The 22,881-nt window shown below is 41.1% G+C and overlaps 1 protein-coding gene across 4 annotated transcripts in view; it reads right to left on the reverse strand.

Moving 5' to 3' along the window:
• The window catches only part of LOC138631593 (galactosylgalactosylxylosylprotein 3-beta-glucuronosyltransferase 1), a 77,360-nt gene that overhangs the window by 15,064 nt on the left and 39,415 nt on the right, over positions 1 to 22,881 (reverse strand). For all 4 annotated transcript variants that reach the window (XM_069716670.1, XM_069716753.1, XM_069716840.1 and 1 more), the window contains 2 exons: positions 6,309 to 6,482; positions 1,074 to 1,216 (listed from right to left, as the gene is read on the reverse strand). In XM_069716670.1, coding sequence (XP_069572771.1) covers positions 1,074 to 1,185 — 112 coding nt within the window. In that variant the 5' untranslated portion in view covers positions 1,186 to 1,216; positions 6,309 to 6,482. The remainder of the gene's footprint in view (positions 1 to 1,073; positions 1,217 to 6,308; positions 6,483 to 22,881) is intronic.

The raw sequence follows: 22,881 nt of genomic DNA on the forward strand, positions 1-22,881 counted from the left end.
CCAAAAAAACAAAAAACAAAACCTTTAGCTTCTCTTTTAGGAGCACACAAAAGGAAGCCTGTGGGCAGAGCGTGGCCAGACAACACCGACTGAACAATACTTTTCATTATCTCACACTTTGTTGTATCCTTCGTGTATCTCATGAGACAAAATGACTTAATTGTATTTAATTGTGGACGACTTTTCAACTATGATGTATGGTGACAGAAAAGTGTGGTGATTTTTAATGATAGCTTCATCTAGATAACCTACAAAAACAAAACACTTCAAATAATGTGTAAATTACATTCAGTACAGACTGCTTTGGGCCATTTGAATAAACCTGTTTTGTTTGTTAGCCCCTGTATGTGCATCCATGGCATTATAAGAAGAGTCCAAATAGCTCCATTGATTTACTGTCGCTTTAATTTGGCTGTTTACTCTGCACATTCTTGACATTTTACACTGTTGGTTTACGGTTTCTGGAGATCATCAGGAGACTCATGAGTGTGTATTAATGACCCAGACTGGTGGGTGAAGATATTCCATGAAACGCATCAAAAGGACAAATTTATTATTTCAAATTGCTGATTAGCATTCTCTGAAATTAATTTACAAATCTGAATGAGTGACTACGGGGATGAGTTTAAACCTGATGTGCTGCTATATCCTGCATGCTGTGTGTCACACAAAGAAGAACATATGAATGGTTGTGAGAAGGCATGAGAGAGGATAAGCTGTGAAAGGACGTGGTTTTGTTTGATTCTCTCCTGGGAACGTTATCATTTACATAGAAAAATAAATAGACTAAGCCACACAAATATTACTATTCGACTAACAGACTGAATACATCCTGAAATGTATGAGCGTGGGTATGATAACTTTTAAGCCATCTTCATGTACATAAACAATCCACACTGATGAGGTTTACAGTGGCTGGACAAGTGTTATTGAGCTGTGATGAAGCTGATGGTCACGGCTACTGAGTGGCTCTACATGAACAGCCTGTTGTCTAAACGTGAAGTGTTAGTGTTAGGTTCGAGGACCCACTTCAGGTTGGATTTTGCCAGTGTTGAGTGCAGTGTACTGCGTACCCTTGTGGATGGCCAGGAGTGGAGCTATAGCGCTTTGGTGCCAAACAGTGATGAGCAGAGTCCAGGGTAACACGATCAACACGATGGCAAGAATATCTCTTCTCTTCGGCATCTCCAGGATTGGTTATTTGGCTCGGCATTACCTGGACAACAAAGGATGCATGTGATATTTTACAATGCAGACGATGTCAGTTAAAGTCAATGTGCGAACCTTGAAAACAACGTTCCTGTAATATTAGCCTAAAATATCTCTCCAAGTTACACCCACAGTAAAATGAAAGCTGTTCTTAAATTTTGTACAACACTGAAGTTTCTTCCCCAACAGTCTGAATCACTATAGGTGCTACTGGCATTTAAGTTTGAACACACTGAAGAATCTCATTTAGAAACAGTTGCCTTGTCAAATTTAATAACAATACCACTGAAAATGAATATTTTACACATGGTTTCTCTGAGGGTATGTTTAAGCGTTTTCCAAAAAAAGGCCATCTGTGAACGCCAAAGAATGTAAGTTTTTTTTATACATGGGATAAAAAAGACTACTAGTCTGCAAAGCTCATAGTTTTTTTTGCCCTAGTGAAAGGCCACACTTAGAGGTATCCCATCTATCCCATATCATCATCATTCACAATTCGTATCAATGACACATAAACATATTAAAGTGATTTTTGTCAGATATTTCCTTTTTAGACTTTCATGCATGAATATGCCTTTACCTCTTTCTGCTGCATATTTCGTTTTGCGGTTCGTTTCTCCATTGTTTTTAACACAAAACCCTCAGAATCCAGCAATAACACACTCGCTGCCTATCATGCAGGACACTGGCTTGCAGGTAATAGCTTTTGTCGCGGACTTCTATGAACCCGCCCACTGAACCGGCAAGTCTTCGTTTTCAGAATCTCATTGGCTTATTCAAAACGTCAGTCATCAACATAATCGGCTCCAATTGGCTGGAGCTAAACAGGAAAAGGGCGGGATTTGAACGCGGATTTTGGTTGGCTAATGTAGACTATGTTAACGATGTGACAGGTCCTATTTGGCTCAAGCGAGATGTCAATCAAATGGACAGCGAGCAGCTGTCCATTTTTTGAATTAGGATATGGCGACGGTCTGCATGCTAATTCAAGCAATGCCGGAAATGTTGGAAAATTGAAATAATGCAACAACGGCGTGTATGTATTTACTCATGTAATCATGGCTTTGGACTAATTACCAATCTGGATTGGGATACGAAGACTGTTTGGAGTACCAGGAGGCCTCACAGGTGAGCTGCTTCAATTTGTAATTGTTTGTTTATTTGTTGATGTTGTGGCAGAGGTGTGACTGAACCTGCTGTTGGGACTGGATGTTTAAATAGTGTAACAATTAACTTACAAAGAGTTTTAGCTTTACAAAGATATGTCAAATAAGTACATGCTTTTACACACTGGAGTTGTGTACAAAGCATCATTTTGAATTAAATGTCTGTGTGTGTGTGTGTGTGTGTGTGTGTGTGTGTGTTTGATTTCACAAACACCTAGACAAATAACATACACCAGATTCAAGCAAATGCATATCTCATTTGTAAATGGAAGCATACTCGCATGACTTTAACTGTCATGAACTGTCTTTGGAAACAACTTATTTGTAAGATGGCTTTGAGGAAAGTGAAAACTCACAGAAACTGAGTAATAGATTACTCGGTGTTGCTAACACTAAATAAAACATGCTCTTTTCACAGATGCAGCAGCATAACCGGCTCACATTTGCAGCCCAGACGACATTTAAGACTGAGCCGATGGAGCATGTGAATGCTTGTAACATCTACACTGAAGGTAAAAGAGAGAGAGAGAGAGAGAGAGAGGCTTTATTAGTTAGCTAAGTGTGTTGCAACCAACAAAAAGGGAGGTCAGATCCTCTGGAGGAGGCGGATCGGAGGACTGTGGCATCTGCCAACCCGATGAGCTCATCGGTGCTGTTGCTGAAGACTGGAGCAGTGACTTCATGCCCAGCGCTGAAACTATTCATCGGCCAAATGGCAGGAAGCGATGTCACCAGACTGTGGGTTAACTGTTTTGGCAAATGTGCCCTTCTCCCCGAATCCAGAACATTTGGTTCTGTTTTGTTTCCCTTTTGAAAGATCTAATTACAGCATGAAAGACATCGAGCAGGCATTAAATGAAATAGTGCTTTTAGTAAACACACCAGTGAGACATGTTTACGTTTTAAATTACACTCCGTCATGATAATCGGGTATGTGGCCAGGCCATGTGCTGTGCGGTCGCTGCTTAAAGGCATGTTCGGGTTTTTACTCTGGCTGGACTGAGAAAGCCAATGTGGCTATGTAGGAAATTGCAATTTTAATGTTGTAAGCAATAGTTTGCTAAATTTCAGAGGCGCAATAGTGGATTTTTTTTTTTTTCCCCCCACAAACTCTTAGCTGCATCTAGTATTTTGACCAAAGAATCGGCTGCCTGCTTTCAATCCGAGGGTCATCTGAATTTCCTGTGCGCGGCTGCTGTGCTTGGTGCACAAAGGCATTGCAATCTAAAACACGCATAATGAGAAGGCGAGCGAAAAGGCCGTTTTACTCCGAGATAACGCCGGGCAAATTCACGACTAACATGTTTATTGTGTTTGATAGCAAACAGAGGTAGACAAACACGGAAGTGTAATTTGAAACTGCAACGTCAACGTTGTTGGCCGACAGAACCAATTATATCAACTCTTGCCAAGTCGCTAATTAGCGTTAGCCCAGCCGGTGACATTAGTTAAACTGGTAACATGAATTGGTTGACGACAACTAGTTATGGTTGCCAGGCTGTAATTGGACAATTTGCTGTTCAGGGGTGGGGTTGAGCCAATCATACTCAAATGGTCGTACAAATAATTTTGGAGTGAAAAAGGACCGTCTAGCATTTGAACCCACGTCTTCCTCTGTTAATGTTTTTATGCACAACATGCGTGTTTCATGACCGATACCTATTTTGGGAAATGAACATTGAATTAAATCACGACCTCTGATACAGTCAGTAATGTTTCAGAAATGACGAATGTGGCCGAGTCCTTTTGTTTTGCGTTACGTCATTGTTTATGAGCCTTTTTTGTTGCCATGTCCAGTGTCCACTCCCAGTGGCTCCATTGATCATTTAAATTGAATTTAAGGACGCATCTGTCTCTCCTCAAACTTAATAGGCTTCTGGCATTATGCTGAGCCTGAACTGGAAAAAAATGGAGTTATTAAGTGATCTGCTCAATTAAACAGAGGAGGAAATGGGCATAATGTGGGCACAGGTGTTCAGCGTATTCATTTCAGTTTTACTCGTGAGAAAACAGTCATCACGTTTCCTACGGTGATCCAGCTCCCACGGCTGGGGAAGGTGGCTGTATACTGAGGCTTAACATAATTGTACATGCCAATTATGTTTATTGAGCTGTGTAAAGAAACACTCCATTAATGCCTGAGCCTTAAGTGGGAATAGGTCTGAAACAAATGCTACGCCACGTTAATGCTTTCCGCCGATAAAGAAGTCGGTGCTGCAAATCTGTATTTTTTTTTTTTTTTTTACTTCAGTGGAGATGTGATTTACAAGGAAAGTCCTCTATGGAACATATTATTATACATGGCTCTGCCTACACGTAAGCACAATACGTTGTAGAGAAAACGACACTACCAACATACCAAGTTCTTGTGTGAATGGTGTGTGAATTTCTCTCTTTGAGACATGTTTTTGAAGGTGGACAATCTCTGCTACGCGAAAACGTGTAATTCATGTGCTTTGTTAAAGAAAAAGGTTTAACAACGCAGTGTTTCCCCACACGGTTATATTAACGGTATGTTTGGTGTTTAAGTTTTTCGTAATTAGTCAGAGAGACAGCGATTGATTAACTCGTGGACAAGCCGCCTTTGCTCTGCCCCTCTGTACCCGTTTGTTCTGCTGTTGTGACAAGTTGGACGTTTGGGGTTGATCTCCGTCAGTTAATCAACTTGTATAAGAATTTTAAAACTTATCGTAAGGTAACGAGTGTAGTTGTCTATATCTTCCAGTAAGACGTTTGTCCTCTACTTGCAGTGTGTGTGTGTGTGTGTGTGTGTGTGTGTGTGTGTGTGTGTGTGTGTGTGTGTGTGGGGCAAAGAGAACAGAGGAGAGGAGAGAAATTAATGTGACAAATTACAATGCAGAGACATTCACACTGAGTTGATGTGAAACAGGTGCACATAAATTAGGTAAATGAGACAAATACAATAATTTTAGGTGGACCACAGCAGCGTGGCCAGCTCTATAAACTCAATGCCTGTCACTGAATAAGGGATCGAAGTTGCACTGTTGGTCTTCCGTGTTAAATTAAAAGCCTTCTACCATTTCACATACAGTCCAGCCATTTACCTGGTTTTTTTTTTTAACCAAGGCTTGCGTTTCCATCAGTGGCGTGAGGTCCCAATGGTAGGGTGTACATGTCTTTCAGAAACGAATGCAGAAAATTGTACAGGGAAAACAAAGCTTATTTTGATCAACTCTCAAATGTATTGACCTTCTGAATGTGAAACGACAGCTACGTAATCAAGAGGACACTCAGGGAGCACAAACCCTCTCCAATATAGAACATCTCTCAATCAGACATTATTGCTATTGCTTATTTGAAGTGAAATGGATTTCCTGTGAAAATGCCCGTAGTAATGAAAATATCTGACTCCGTTAGCTAGCAAATGATCATCCAATCATTAATGGGCCGAAACCCAGGCTGCAGTTGTCTGAAGTATAAAAACAGTGAGCCCACTCTGATTGTACAGCAGTGTTCCAGCGCAGACACTATGTGCTTGCTGAGAGCACATAAACCGAACAGCAGCAAAATCTTGGCTTGTCATCCAGTTGAATTTGACTTTTTGGTTGCTTGTGTGACCAAAACCAAAAAGTTTTGGAACCTCGTCTTTTGCCAAAACCCTCTTTCCCTCTGGAAAAAGTGCATGTCTCCTGTAACACAGGCTTTCTGTTAGAAACTTTTAGTCTTCATTTCCAAGACAAGCTAATGACCAACTCTGACATCATGCGGTTTTTATTTTCTCTCAGACTTGCCAAAGCTCATCTACAGAAAACATTATGAACGTGTTTTCACTGGTTGAGAAGTACTCCTCATTACCAGGAGATTGACATCAGCGTGTGTGAAATCAGTGGATTACCCGTTTACCAGCATTTTTGCCAGACGTCTTGACGGTTGATACAACTGTATGAATACAAAAAGACACTGGATGCTCACCCACAGTTAGAACTGGATCATGGCACCACAGGGGATGCGCAGCTGGGAAGGCCACACCTCATACTGGATGGACTACCTAGTGGTGACATCCTCCATGACGCGTCAGCCAACCATTTCCTTTTTCTCTTCCTCCGCCGTGCCTACTCGTGCAGACAGGCCACACGGAGTCCGGACCTGGATGGAAGGAAAAGGAAATATTGTTTGATGTGATACAGTAAAGCCACATTGTGACTCCCTGTTTCTTTGCATTTCCACATTCATGTGCCCTCCTTTCTGCTTTTGCCACTCCCACCAGCATGAGACATTCAAGGACTGCCATGCAGGTTTAAAGCAGTTTGGACAAGGTCTCAGAGTCAAAAGCCTTACAGAGACCGTTGGCCACAGACGCCTTCATGAGCACCGTGGCTGTGTGACATCTATTCATGATTGAACATCAAAGAGCCGTGGCTGAAAGCGCAGCAGAGGAAAAGTGTGCAATTATAATGTAATGAACTCATATTTGGATGCACATCATTCAGGTTCACATGAGGAATCCCTTCCTTGGTGATATACCACTGAGGTGCTTTACAATGCAGTGTTCTGCTTGTCTGTGAAATGAACAAGACTCTATATACTGCTATGTGATTAATTGAATTCATTCCAATCTGAATTGCACAGACAGACTCTGTATTATTTATTTTTTATTTATTTCCGCCTAATATGGAAACTGGCAGAGGGTTAGTCACAACTCCATTGCCTGCCAACAGTCTGGGATGGGGGATGTTACCAAAATAAACTGGCATCATGTCTTATTCAAATACATCTGAGAGAACGCTGCTTCTATGGAGGATTATGCTTCACTCAGCCAGCGATGTCTGCACGCTGCATCAGCACCACAACCTGACGGCGGAAGAGTACATTTTCAGGGGCTTTGTGAGAGAAAATCATATAAACTGCAAATGTGTAGGTTTTGGGGAGTGAGCAGCAGGAGTCCCGGAATCATTTTACCGACACACTGTTGTCTGAAAAAAAGGCAAATTGCCCGTGACCCAGTAATGTAGTGGGGGAGGTTTGTGTTTGATGGGCACACAATTCCAAAACAATCTATTTTCAGGTAGCCCTGACTCGTTGCCCATTTTCTCAACCTGCTGGATCATATATCTGAGGGTGGGAAAAGAAATAAACGACGATAAACAATCTTCATGGGTTAGTGCAACTTGCGCTGTGTTTGCTTTTTATGACGGCGACAAGCAAGTACTGTAGTGGCAAAATAAATAAATCTAAACAAAAAAAACAACAACAGAGAGGCTTTAAAGTTGCCCCAGGGTACTGTCACGTCATGTCTGCAAAAGCTCGCAATGACAGTGTTGTCGCCCTGATGTCTGCAGAACACACTCCCCTCTTCTACGCATTGCAATGGTGGCGCTACAAACAGAAGGAAACATAGTGAAGTTCAACAACCTGCCAAAATCTCAGACCCTTCAACAGGCCAATGCGGCATCTCAGTGCTAAACACTTTAGAAAAGAAAATGTTTGGAAAAACAAAACGGCGTGGCAAGCGCCGCCAGCTGAAGGGAACTGGAACTCGTAACGCTGTTGTGTGAAGAATATGCAGAACGGAAAATGGGTGTTTTGTGTTATGAATGCATTCATTAAAAGTCCTGATTTCCTCTTTGGCACCGAGTTGTTTACACATTTGAGCTGAGTTTGGCCAAGCATAAGGAATATTTAACTAGAAATTATGTCTTTGCATTTTTAGCTATGCTAAATACAAATCCCCTTAAGCGTCAGAGGTTTTTTTCATCTGGACTACTTTTTCACTTCCTCTGACCCATATGAACAGTTGGTGTGCTGATCCAGTCCAGTTTTAATACACTGCCAGTTAAGGGAAAACATGGTACAGGAAGAGAGAGCTGATGTGATGTATTTATTGCTCATTACTTATTTTGAAAGGCTAATCTCCAACAGTATAGCGCTGCTGCCTGCGTGAGTAGTGATGGCTGCATGTGTTTACTGCTCACACTGTGGCCACAGCTGTGGTTGTAGGTTGTATATTGCTATAGATGTGTTTTTTCTGCACTTCTGTTTGAACCTGCAGTGTCTCTGACAGATGTGTTATCAACTCACTACAGGAGCTCAGGAATACAGTTTCTTTAGTACACACACACACACACACACACACACACACACACACACACACACACACACACACACACACACACACACAACCCCTTTCATGTAGTTACTGTTACACCAGGTAACTATTGTGCTCCTGCACCATGTTGATTGCTCCACCAGTTTGATCCAGACTGAAATATTTCTGTTCACTATTTTCTAGATTACCAATGCATTTTTAACATCACGGTACTCGAGGATGAATTTATACTATCTCCGATCCCCTGATTCCTCTAGCATCAGATTGACATGTTGTTTTGAGAAATATGTCAATAATTGTTGGGCGTCTTGAATTTGGTGCGCTCGTGCTTCTTTCGGAGTAAACTTTAACTTTTGGAAATCTTTTGGTAAGTTTAGTTGGTCCAGTACTTGAGTTTATGTCCAAATACCTGCAAAACTAATGACACTCCAATCAACTTCCGCTGTAACTCCTGTTTAGCACAAATTAGCTGAAGATAGCTTGCGAACACGTTACGCTTAGATTGTGAACACCATACCTGTTCAACATGAGCATGTTAGCGTTGTTCTGATGTGTTACAATGCTAGTGTTGGCATTGGGAGGCGACTGTGGCTCAGATGGGTGAGCGGATTGTCAACTAATCGTAAGGTTCAATCTCCAGGTTTTCTAATGACAGTAGTCATTAGATAATAAGAAATTGAATCGTTTTTGCAGCTATTGTCTTCTCTTCTCTTGTTTTTACTGGTGCCTGGTAGTAACGTATTACCACCGCCGATAGGTGGCAATGATGCACCTAAAAGCTATTTGCCAATAGGAGAAGAATAGAAAGCAGACGTTACTACCAGGCTCTGTTAAAACGTGTGTGGCGCTGTGAGATTAGATGCCACGGTACAGCAGAAATGGATAATAGGAATAGTTCTAAGTGAATATCTAACAGTATTTTTGCTTGAAATGCCCATCCCTAGTCGAAAAACCCCAACCCATATATGAATAAGCGCAGCAGTTTACATTTATGCCCTTTTTTTTTTTTTTTTATCATTACTAATGGAGAACTTTCTTGCATGTCTGTACAACAGAAAGCAGCAAATTGGCAACACCAAAAGATAACTGTGTAAAATGGGTTGGTAATGAGGCCTCGCATGTGGACCCCCACACACGAGCACCCGGGTGGCCTGTTTGCTTCTGTGGCACCTGAACTGTGTGATGTAGCAAGAACAGAGAAAGGGAGTCCCACACCGCAGACAATGAAGCTTGACAGCCTTTCACATCAGCCGGAGTTAACCAGCTGTGAAGGGAACACCTGCCGTTGATTAATAAAGAATCACAGCAACAATGGCACGTGTGGAAATTGTTGTACTGATTGTTGAAATAACACCATTAACCCCAAAAGGTGAAACACGGAGGTTTCTCTGGTGGGTTTATGTGTGTTACGGAGAATTATACAGCATGAGATATATCTCTAATGTTATCAGACTGTCTGTCTTTATGACCATTGGTTTCATAACCGTGATTACGACAGTAGTCATGGATGTGCTTCCCATATTGTTACAGTATGAAAAAAAAGCTTATTGAAACGGGTTTAAACGCATTACTGCGGTAATGATGGATAATTTATTCCTCTGGCCCTCACAGTGAGGAGTATATAAGAGGCGTCAGGTCAGCGCTGCTGGCTCACAAATTCTCCCTCTTTCTTCTCCCTCTTCACCCTCTCTCCCTTGGATTTGTAAAGCGGAGTCTTCAAAGACGAAGCGGGGGCAACTTTCCAAGTTTGTAATCGGTCTGCCTCTGACTTCTGAGCTCCCCCGGCCCCGAACATCTCCTATTTCCCGAGGAGCAATAATAACATCATCTTTTCCTTGCTTGCTTTGCCGTGGCATCATTTTGATGTACTCTGCAGTCGGCAGGGAAGAGAGGCTCTCGGGAGATAGTGTGTCCCGGTATGTCCAATTGCTCGCTTTTGTTGTGAATTCATTGGTCTCTGACCAACTGGGGAAAGCCCAGAACAGTTCTTAGAGATATCTGGGGAACCTTAGAAGACAAGTCGCCGCGATAAATCATTATTGATGTCACTGTCACAGCCCCCCGAAACACAACTTCGCCTAGAGGTGTCATTAACGGAGAATTTTGAATCTGCGGGCATTGATTCAAACAAGCTTAATTTCTTTTAAAGAACAGTAAGTCGAGAGATGGTGATCTGCCTTGGCTTTCTATGATATCTAGCATGAATGTTGTTGGATGGGTTCTTATTTTGTCCGTTTTAATTGTTTATTTCTACTTCTTTGTTGTAGCCTGCAGAAAGTTATTAGTTACTTTTAGTTAAAAAAAAACAACAACATTTATCATAGTTACATCATGTCTATATTTAACATACAGTGTCTGATAGCAGGAGGAGAATGCATTTCCTGTCTTACTTGAAAGACCAGGGAGGTAGTCTGTTCAGGAGAGTATTTTATTCTCCATGTTGTTCCTGTGTTTAACTTCCTGTCTGACTGATCTGCTGTGTGCAGCTTGACGAAGCAGACTCGGTGTGTATTTTTTAGCAGATGAAAGAGCTGCTTCTGGTGGCACGTCAGGTGGAATCTAAAACTTTGTGTTGAATGGCAGAGATCAGCTCTGGTGGCCATGTCCCATCTGGGTTTGGTGGAATCCAGCCGTATGTAAGGAAATGGCATTATTTTAATATTGATCAGAATCTTCAAATATTAAATATTCTAAAGTTATAATATTGATATCTAAACAAATTCATTTGTAGTAAATGTGGGACTGTGAGAAACAGTTTTTCGATCCGTCCGTATGTCATATGGTGGACTGACATGAAAGAAGTTGAAGTTGAAATGTGAGTACAAAATAAATATGCTACCAGGTTGTAGTCTAAATAATATCAGGTTGATAGGAACTCCTCCTTTTCTTGTCATAGTCATCGCAAACTATGGCTCTATAAATACATGTGCCACAGAAGCTGTAAGAGGAGAAGAGGGGAGGGGAGCTGCTCGGGAGACACAGAGTTCTTTCACCGAGTCCTTTGGCAGTGGAAGAAAAAATCTCTCTCTCTCTCTCTCTCTCTACCAGGATCTTTTCTGTGTTGTTATGGTGACGTTCATCACTGGCCGCAGGAAATTGATTCACGTTTGTCAAAGCGTCAGTTTGTGTACTCGTGTTCAAACAACTTGAGTCCCTCACATTCTTAAAAATACAAATTGGTGTTTTATTAACATTATTATTAATAGATGTTTCAGCAAAATAAATAAATATGGTTGTAAAAAAAAAAAATATTGAAATCAATAAATGCTACAATGAATAATTGTATTAAGAACAGGGCAGCTGTGATTTGTGTCCCTCACTGGGATCACCTCGCATCCAGTCAATAAATCATTTCTCAGTTATATAATGTTTTCAAAACGAGGCTGAAATGGCTGTTTTACTGATATGACTGTATATTTTAATGATACTTAGGTATTCCTTTTTTAATCATTTAAAAAAAAAACCTTCCTTAATAATGAACAGGCAGTGATGTTCAATAAGCCAGTCTCATTTGCTTTGACTGACAGATTGATTCATTTATAAAGTTATTAAGGCATTTGTTTATTTCATCATTTAGTCCTTTAATTAGGCTTTTTTTTAATATATCAATTTCACCGACGTGGCATTTTATATCATACAGCATGCCATTGCAACCTCCCCTCTTCATAGCTGAAGCTAAATACAGTGCAGAGTAGCTTGATAAGTCCGTTAGTATAATTGTATTGTTTGTAGATGATCCTCCAAGAGCAGCAACTCGCACAAGATGGCTGAGATATGAAATGGGTTCAGCCTACTTTTTATTTCCTATTTCTGAACTCATTAATCTTTTGTACATAACACGTATTTGTACTGGAAAGGGATACCGCACATCAGTACTCCTCTCTCTCTCTCTCTCTCTCTCTCTCTCTCCGAAAATAGACAAAAACAATAAATAGTGCATGCATACAGTATTTAATAACTCTAGCTATATCTATGTAGGCTCAATTTATCTGTTTCTTTTTTCTACTCAGACACAGAGACTGTGAAATGCAATCATCTTGTGCTTTAAAGACCAGTGTGCAGAAGCTTGTGTCAATCTTCTGTCTTTTCCTCACAAACTAATTAAACTCACTTCGGGGCAGAGGGGGAATTGATGACATATTTCACAATGCTCATTTGAAATCTCGCGCAAAGTTGGCAATTATTTCTCTCCTTAAAATGTGAACAAGAGTATTTCAAGTTCTTCAAGTTAAAATGGCATAAAACGATCAAGGATTTTCAAGCGGCTGGCTCGGAAGTAGGATTTCCTCTGCTTAAATTATGCAAATGATAAGACATTTTAGATTTGCTTGCTCGCGATAGCTATGCTACCATTCGTATTCTGGGTTGTGGTTCACCAAGAGGTCACCATCCCTGTAGTTTTGTGTTACTTGTGCCATCAATCCAATTCACACCTGTCATGCAGTGAGTCTCTTTTAAATTCGATCCTGTGCGCATGAAAAATGTGACTGCAGTGAGTGAAGCTAATAATAGCAAAACAGCGACAGCAGCTACTGTTTGAATACTGTGGTTGCCTGTGAGAGGAAAACGCTCCGGGGTTTTCAATTGACAGTTTAATTTCTAACAAACTGGAGCTGACTGTACAATCTTAACTCGTGCAGCGACAAGTGATGGAAAAAAGCGTGATTAGAAGGTTCATGGTCAGAAAACCTGAAGTCAACCAGATTTCCTCTGTTTGTGAGACCAGTTACAGCCTAATCACTGTAAATGCTGTTTGATACCCAAATCAACCAGAGGATGCGGCCGTGCCGTTTCAAATGCTTGATTTAGATAAGCATGGCCCTTTTATTTTCTGAAAAACTTAAATAAGCCATTAGCTGCGAGTGTTGGGCCTGATTGATGGTCCTTGTCCACGCGTGGATCGGGGCTGCCTCAGCAATGGTTAAAGATTTAAGAGCACCAACCTCCAGGCAGGTTCTTCTGATAGCTGCGGGGGATAGCCTAGCGCAGTCTGCCCCTTAAGTTATCCTGACTAATTTATGGTCTGGCTCACCCAGGCCACATTTCCACTGCTGGACCCGGGAGCACGCCGCAGCCTCTCACTGCTGGCTCAGCGGAGGTCCGCCAGGAAGGCGGAGGCTGCCACTGAGACCTGGACCCGCCACGGTGGGCCAGCACAGCCTGGCTCTGATCGGAGGGGAGTCGAGGGAGATGTCATCTCGGGGAGACCACGAGGAACAATGAGAGTAATAATAGCATCGACTTTGCTGTGACTGCTAGAAACGGTGCCATAGATTGGACATGTTAACAGTATACACATCTGTCAAATCAAATCAAATCGAATCAAATCAACTGACTATTGACTATCTTTATGAGATAGAGTTAGATGACAATATTGAGACCAAGCAATGTTTGTACACTGTGTGACTCCAAAGCCAGCAGCTATAAAGATTGGAAACATTTAGCCAGTTAGCTTCCCTTAGCATAAACAACTAGCCCCGCATGCACATAAACGGCGAGCTCTGTCCCAGAGTAACAAAATCTGCCTACCAGAACCTTTATAACTTACGATTAACACGTACACTTTGTTTGTTTAAAAAAAAGAAGTGTTTAAACATGAATTTGCCATTTTACATGTGGGGCCCAAGGACTTCTTGCGTTGAAGCATGCAGCTGTAGAGCCTTGAAACTGATTCCAGACAAATATAGTCACACAACTCGCTGTAATGCAGATTGACAAAAGATATTGTGTTACTAGATGTTCTCTGTCCAATATAAGCTACAGTAACAGGCTGTTTGCATTAGCTTTGAATGTATTTACAATTGAAATAACATGGGTATCTATTTTTGCATCTCGCTCTCCACCAGAAGCCAAATAAACGCATATGACAAAATGTCATCCTATTCCTTTAAACTTGCTCTTCTTATAGTTAATAATTGAAAATTATTGCTGCACACCAACAACATTAATTAACTTTAATTTATTGTGATCTTGTATGCTAATAATATCCTAAGGCACTTTCTTGATGTAGCAACAGAGAAATAACAAATTCACAGCTTTTGCAGATGCTTCCTCACAGCTGCCTTTAGAGATTCAGTTATATTGTAAATAATGTTGCTGGACCTCAACATGACAAACGGTATCAATCATGACGGGAACTTTTGTTGGCCCTAAATCAATACATTACAACCTTTGGATCGTCTTCAGGAATGATTCATGAACGTGGACCTCAGCGGTTCCTAACAATAAAATGAACAGCACAGCATTTGTCTCATTAAAATCGTTTTTGGTGTTCAGAGCAAGGCATTGATTTCAACTACATGGGACATGTTTCACACTGCGAACGGGCTTATTATGTCTCGGCATAAGGTCAAAGGTTGGCAGAGGGAGCTCCCGGATTCGTTAGCTAATTAAAGCCTGTTTCCTTAGTGGGAGTTTAGGTGTTCGACTCTCTACTGCACCTTCTTGCTCTCAGACTACAACATGCTAGATCTACTGAGCTCTGAGTTCCTTAATGAGGGTTGGACCATGGATTCCTCCGACGAAAGAAAGATTCCCCAGAGTCAAAATCCCCCAATTATATGCCCTTGTGAAGGGAAAATATATATAATTATGTATCTGATCAACTCTAATTAAACCGGGGGGGGGATTAGAACCAATGCAGTGACAGAGTAACTGGAAGTTTTGTTTGGGCTGCGAAATAATTGGCATAAATTCTAGAGGAAAAATTAGAAGACAAGTGAATGCTTTCCTTCAAAGCTTCTTGCTACTGCTTGTTTGACTGTCAATCAGAAACATCTGGCTTCTGAAGGAGCTCTTAAATTCAAATCACAATCAAATGAACTGATTTCTATTACTGAGAAGTATTTTATACTCAGCCATGAAAAAGAAAAACTGAGATTTGACAACAAAGAACGATTTTATTAAAAAAAAAAAAAAAAAAAAAATGACATACGGTGACACCAGGAGCCTCAGATTGAAGAGACTAGTGCAGAAAATGGAGCCTCTCCGTGACCAACATAAGAAATCCGAGTGGCTCTAAGGTGTCAAGTGTGCTGTCGTGTAGTGGAGCTGCATGTAAGCTGGAGGTGTCAGAAAAGTTACCGGGATAACGGGCTTGTAGCGGCTAAGCATTCATAGCGACTCTGCTTTTTGATCCTTCAATGTGAGCTTTCCCCATCACTGTGAAGCAGAATTCACCAAGCGTTTGATTGGTTTCCTGCTAATAAGCAACGTGAGCTGGGTTTAGGCCGTCATCAGACAGGGTAGTTTTCACCCACTGATGATGTCTTGTTTAAATAGTAATCCTGAAGTGCTGGAAGATGGCGCGCACGCTCAGCGAAACCTTGCCTCGGATAAGTTTCACAGATATGTCTGATGTAGAGGAAGATGAACTTGGCCTATTACAATCATGTTGTGTCCATTCCTGTTCTGTACGTAATTACATAATTAGTCAGCAAGTTGGTCTGATATCCCTTTGGCATGCTGTCATTAGCGTTGAACCTGGCAGTAAAACACGGCCCCCAGGACACTGCTAATTAGTGGAGACTCATTTGGTGATGACTGGATACATCATTGTTATTATTACCTTCCATACTTAGTGCAATCTGATTGTTAATACCTTACTCGATATATCTTATAAAGCCACAGATGATGAACTTGCACTAACGCTAAAAGAAAAATAATAATAATAATAATAATAATAATCATAATCATTTGCTGCACACTAGTTCACATTATTATCTTAAAAATCTCCACAACAGTTATAACATGTACTCCACTCTCTCACAAATGGTAATTATTGAATACCATCATACAGGCACTGACATTTAAAGATCTGTGGTAAAATGTCATACAAGTAATGATGTTGAATGCATGCCGGGTAAAGTAGCAAGTCAGCATAATATCCAGCTTAATAGTAAAAACAAGGCACCCTTGACATTTCAACCTGACCCTTCAAATCATCGCCTAGTACTTACTGTAATTATTTGTCCTTCCGCTGTGCTTGCATTCAGCTATGCAGTTGCATTCAAAGAGCATCCCGGGGCAGAGAAAGATGACACCGACAGAACAGTGTTGACACAGCGACGGTGTCTGCTGATGCTACATTACAGAGGTGCCACTGACTCAACGGAGCGATGACTTTGCTGAGATAAAGAGAACGGAGGCGACCGACGGCGCGTCTTCAGACAACACTGCCACCAAATCCGTAGGCAGGATTTTCAGTTTCATGGTTGCTGTGCAAGCATCCGTGAAGACAATCATTTATTGTGCCATGGCACTAAATGAAATGAGGGACTCCAAATGCACCAAACCGAGTGTAGCAATTTCTTTAACATGTTCTTACTTAACAACTCGCGGGGCCAATGTGAGTGTCTCGGCTAGTTTCAGACCGACACAGTTGTCTTTTTCTACCCTAGCGCTGACGTTGTTTAAACAGCAAATGTGCTCGCACCCTTCTGAGTGTCCATCGTTGTGCTGCGCTCAATATCAGGTGTGGTCAGGTACAATGTTATCTTGAGGCATCAAAAATCAATTGTGCGACTGACCAACATCGCACATGGTCTTAGTTCAACGGTGAAGTATGTTATTATTATTTTAAAGGTGGATGAAGATAGTAATATGTGCCTACTGCCTACATAGGTGGGTGGAAAATCCCTGTACACTCTGCTTGTCACACACACGGGGGCACGCAGCAGCACAGAAACATGCAAACGATTAAAAATACAAACATTCCAACTATTATTGTGTACATCAATCTCCACACAAGCAGAATTGTTTTGTCTGCAGAGAAGCTTTCTCTCCTGCTACTTGGCAAATCCACCGTTATAATAGCAGCATGCCAAGGTGGACACACTGATTGGTTCAATTCATGTTATGCCCAAAACACACCTGATTCATTTATAGACTAAGTACAACCCTGTGAACCATGCACCTTAGTCTGCGCTCAGATTATCCACCCTTTAATTAGCAGAGGTGGTTTGGGCACCCCCCACCCCCTAAATGCACATGTGCTATGCACTTTAGATTGTGCATTTATATACAGTAGTTAAAATACAGCCCATAGAGTCTCTAGCCATGCAGGAGACTCATTAGCTCAAAACACAATGGTATTTTGAGCTAAATGCAACTATTAGTATGCTGGCAAAAAGAATGCTAAAGAAACACACTCACTTTCTTAGCTAAGAAAATTGATAATAACGCCTGCGTCTGTCCAGAAAATATGCGGCTGCAACCATAGAGATAGGAGGCTTAGCTTAGCACAGAGAATAGAAACACTTTTATGTAAAACTGCAACTTCTTGGTATCCATTACAGTATTTCTACACATTTTTAACAAATGGATATAAAGTGTAAGTGCTGACAAAAATGAGAGTGGAATCAATCTTATCCTGTAACTCTTGGCACATTTTCTAAAGTGGCAAACTACTCCTTTTATATTGCTTACATTTTTAAACTTTACAATATTTGGCAAGCAGGAAGATTTTCCACTTTTCACAATCTTTGTACCATTGCCGCACTGTATATCTCTGCCATATACTTTATTGCTATATTCCGTTGAGAACTCCAACAGCCATCATAATGTTACTTTTAGTTTAGTTTTGACACATGCGAGGTCAGTCATTGCACCCGTGGTGACATAGACACACACATCACAGCCAGCACGGATTTCCTCCCTTCCTAAAGGTGATCAATAGCCTGAGGATGAAGGAAACCCTATTGTATCTCAGTCACTGGACTGAACCATAGGATCCCAATGAGGAGGTGGCTGAAGAATAGCCGACGTGGGTCGGCCCAGTGTCTATAATGAGCCCCCTCGGGCCCTCCACATTATATGTGGAAATGGTTCCAATTAGGCCATCCAGCTGTAAAGTCCCAGGGGAGTGTCCGTTGGACAGTAACAAAGTTAGAGGGGAGCTTATGGATCGGACTGAGCTGCAATCAGGTGCCATTTGATCTGCATTCAGTCTCTGTTCTCAGCCTGCGCGTGCTTGCACTGCTTAAAATCTGCTGATTGCACAAATCAAAGGCAATTTTTTCCTCAGGAAGTCATTCCATTCTGAAGACCAATATTATTGCACGGTGAATTCTCCAAACTCATGCTGATGCACAATAATACTGTTGTTCTGCTTTCATTACTTGCCGTCAGATACTGATACATGTTAACTGCATGAGTACCGTCTCAATCAGCCTTCAGATTATGATTATCATGATAATTATATGTTTTGATGATCAGAAACATGATCACTTTCACTGCTAAAATGAGAATCTAAGCTGATTAATATAAAATGTAATATTTCTGACATCTTGGAGTTGACACATCGTGATGAGTTTGATGAATACCTACAGAAGTCTCACGGGCCTTTTGACCATTAAAAAGGATTTACACATGGATAGATGGAGTAACTATTAAGTCAGAGGAGAAAGGTCTTTGGTGTCACACCATCATTCATCTCGCTGTACTCCTGCAATAGTGTCAAATGTTTACATGAATTATGTGATTCATCACAGTCCTGGCAGTGTTTGAGCTGTCTAGGATGTTTTCAACCTATGTTGACTTTATACTCATTATGTTCCTGCACAGTTTAGTTTCCAGTGTTTACGCACTAACAGTCTTTGTCACAAAATGTCTTAACATTGAATTTGTTTGCAGCGATAAGAAAATGTCTCAAATGCAATAAATCACTTTCGGAACAAAAATACTATTGCGGTGACAGTGCTTTAACAAAAAGCATCATATTCTCTTCAAAAAACAAAACACTTTAATGTGATTTGTAGTAGGATGTGCTTTCCTTGGCGCCCTCTTGCTCAGTCTGTCTTGGGCATTTAGAGGCGTTGGTGAGCAAAGAAATGACCCTTTTCCCCTGTAGTGCTGTTGAATTATGGAACGACCTCTGGTCGAGCATCGGAGAGGATTTTCAAAGGCTCACTATTGATTAGCCTCTCTGTCCAATTCAGACTGCCAAAGATAGATTTTTATGCAGCTCCGAGTCGAGGCAGAGCGAAGGACTCGAGGCACACTCACACATACAGCACATCCCTGCACTCGGATGGTAATCCTACAAGAGGTAGCAGCTTCACACAGTTTCTTTCTGCAAATTGCTTTAGTTTTCTCTCTATGAGTGTTTTGTCTGTGTCTCTACCTCAACCACTACACAAACTGAACGAGTGTGTGTGTGCGTTTGTTTTGTCATGGTTGGGAAGCTCAGAACATTTAAATGTCGCTGTTCATTATCAACCTCACTGCTTTGATTGTGTTTCGCGATAAAGTCAGAGAACAACTATTAATCTTCATGTATCCATTTGTTTGTTTCTTGGTTTGTGCATCCACTCTAAAATATGAATTTGATGACTCTGGAAAAAAAAATTATGCTTTTCAGGAATATTTTCGAAAATGCACTGATTGATCCCAACAGGGGGGCAGTACCAGCGCAGACAAAAAGGGTGTTTTTGCTTGGCTCTGATTCATTGGAGATCACGGTCCATTTTCACAACGATTTGCCATGAATTCTGGATAAATGAAGACTCGTTTTAGCAAAAAAAACAAAAAAAACATAACTGACTGCTAAACTGCATCAGTGGTTGATTTCTGGAAGATATTTTATTGTGAAAATTTGCTGAATATTGTAACGATAGAAAAAGCTTCCAGCACATTAACATTTCAGCACAGTGTAGATACTGTAGCAGAATTCAGATGCCGTACTATCTTAATGTGGCAGGGGACTTCTGCTAACTCATCAGGGAGGATCCTGGTAGATAAGGCGCAAAAAAAACAAAACAACCAAAGATGTCCTCCCTGCTGCACATTTCCAACCGCTTGCTGCACTCCCCAAAAGCTCTTACCTTTCTTATTGCTTGCTCCACAACATTGTTCGAACACCGCAAATTATGAGCTATGTTTTCTTTTTTTTTTTTTTTTTTTTTTTCTATTCAGCAGGTGTCTCTGGCTGTTACCATGGAGACATTACTCTTAGTTTGCCCTGCGGATTGAGTGGCTACGTTTTTAGGCTTAAAACAAGTCAGCCTTTTCTTTTGTGATACTGTCAGTCTCGCGTTAGACTAATTTTAGGAGAAAAAATGAGACTAGATTAACACCACAGACCGGTCTGAAATCTTTTTGTGAAACTGGCCCCAGGATTTGTGGAGCTGCAGTATTTTTAGAACCGAAGCTGGGAAGTGCTCATAACAGGGATGTCACGAGAAACGATACTTCAGTACCAAGTCATCAACAAAATTCATACTTTTTGGGTTATTTTGGATTTCAGTGACAAACTATTTTGCTTTGGAATTGTTGCTCTTCTGCAATAGACACTATTCCACTTTGGGCCCCCTGTTTTTGTGTCTGATTTTCCATTTTTCAGCTGTTCTGGAAAAACTGATTTGTTTTTGTTTACCTACCAAAATCTTTTTCTAATCTAAATTGAAATTGTCAGCTCATTTGAAAGTACAAAGTACAATGCCTCGTTTCCGTATCTTCTTAGATAAGGTGCTTTGAGTCAGAGTGAGGTGCGCCATTATTTAATCCTCACACTTCAATGACTGGTCCAACTTTCATCTGCCAGGTTCAGTGTAGACACATTGGTCAAACGCCAGGCTAGAAAACAGAGGAATATAAGACCGCCTTTAAGGGGTTTGTAAGGGCTGTACAGCTGCAGGTTAAGACAATGTTGGCATATCCTTTTTGCTTCCCAATGGAGATGGTGCAAATCCGGGATGGTTGTGCTTTAGTAAACAGGGCACCAGTTTCCCTGTTAACTGCTGCTAGCTGGGCTGGCTGTGGGCTAATGACACACACGTATATAAACAGTGACACACTGATGTGGTCTGATGGGCTTCAGTGCGATTTAAGTTCTTTTAAAAGCCTCCAGGATCTCCTGGCTTGTCTGTGCGTGCAAGCAGATGCATTTATATTTGTGCCTGTGCTTTTGTGTGTGCACATATACGGCTGCGTGTTGTTGTTGTTGTTGTTGCTGCTTCTGTGTGGGTTTCATCAGACAACTCACCACCAACTTCCACAATTCCCCTGGACCTTGCTGAGTCGCGGAGCAGTCCTAGTTATCTAATCTTGCAGGAGCTCACTGTGTGCAGGTACCATACAACGCTGCAGTCAGCTGGCTGGTGGATAAATCCCAAAATGTCTGGGAGAGCGAACCAGTTATTTGGGTCATGTTGGTTTAGGTGAAATGGAGTTGTTCAAATGCTGAACTTTCTATGATTTACTGTGCTCAGTTTGGCCTTTTGTGAGCAAAAAAAAAAAAAAGGTTTCTCGTCATGATTTGGCATTCTGTCTGAATGTATTGTGCTCGTGGTGCATTTGTTACGGTAACTGTGCTGTACAACTCCTCTGTGAATGGTTTCCACGCCAAAACCAGGTTGGTGTGCAATGAATAATTCAGTGCTTAAAAGGGAAACGTTGGAGACCTTTCTCATGATAACAATAAAATTGCAAACAGTTGCATCATGGCACAACACTTTTTGCTCCTTTGAACCTTACAATGTGACATGAACAACGTCTGATATCTGTGTCCTTGTACATGTGCTCTCCATTTTGCATCCCATTTCAGGGCTGTTGCAAGCTGCTGTTGCACATGGCACTTTCTGCACTTTTTTACAAGGTAACCCCTTACTAATTTTTTCTGATCATGAAAACATGTTGTTTTTGGAAAATAAGTTGTTCTCTTTGAAACTGGCAAATAGTGAGTGGTTTGATTACAAGTTCAATGGTATGCCTTCCTCTAAAAAAAACCATGTAGAAATGACTTGGATATACTGAAAGCATAAAAACATCTTTTAAAGAGCAGTTTCATGGCAGCTACTTTTTCACTATACATTTTTAAGGTCAGCCATTTGTATGCTTGCTTGACTTGTAGGAATTAATAGTACTAAAAACTGCCACAGGCACAAATGTAATTGTAGTGTAGGTGGAGAAAACCAAGTAAATATTGATGCATTTAAGGGCTTCCTAAAACCACAGAATGTCTATGTTATTATCTTTGAAGTGCTAATTTCCGCTGCAAGTAATCACATACAATGATTGTGTGCCATGCTTAGAATTGCACCATTAATCTGAGAGTGATTCAGCTGCTAATGCTCTAAAATTGAAATGAGAAAACGCAGACTGTAGAATGTCTGCATAGCAGGTTTGTGTCATTACAGAACAAAGAGTGTGTGCGACAAAAGGGAGAAGAAATACTGCGAGGAGCTTACAATAGATTTGCTAGGGCACCAATGATGAGCAATGTGTGCCCTGTATTAAGAGGACTGAGCTCAGTCTGCATCACCTAGTTGGGATCTTGGCTGGAAGTTCAAGGGTTGCCCAGTTTGCGGGCATAAGTAGAAGATACAATGGATGCTTTTTTTTTTTTTTTTTTTTTTTTTTTTGAGGGGGGAGAGGGGGGGGGGCATTCTCACTGAATAATTTATGTCCCAATTTCTTGTTCTACAAAAACCTTAGTCTCTG

The sequence above is a fragment of the Brachyistius frenatus genome, unplaced genomic scaffold (genome assembly GCF_029030835.1).
Source record: "Brachyistius frenatus isolate BFR_SWC_R1_liver_20210118 unplaced genomic scaffold, ASM2903083v1 Contig_1, whole genome shotgun sequence".
NCBI classification, from domain to species: Eukaryota; Metazoa; Chordata; class Actinopteri; family Embiotocidae; genus Brachyistius; species Brachyistius frenatus.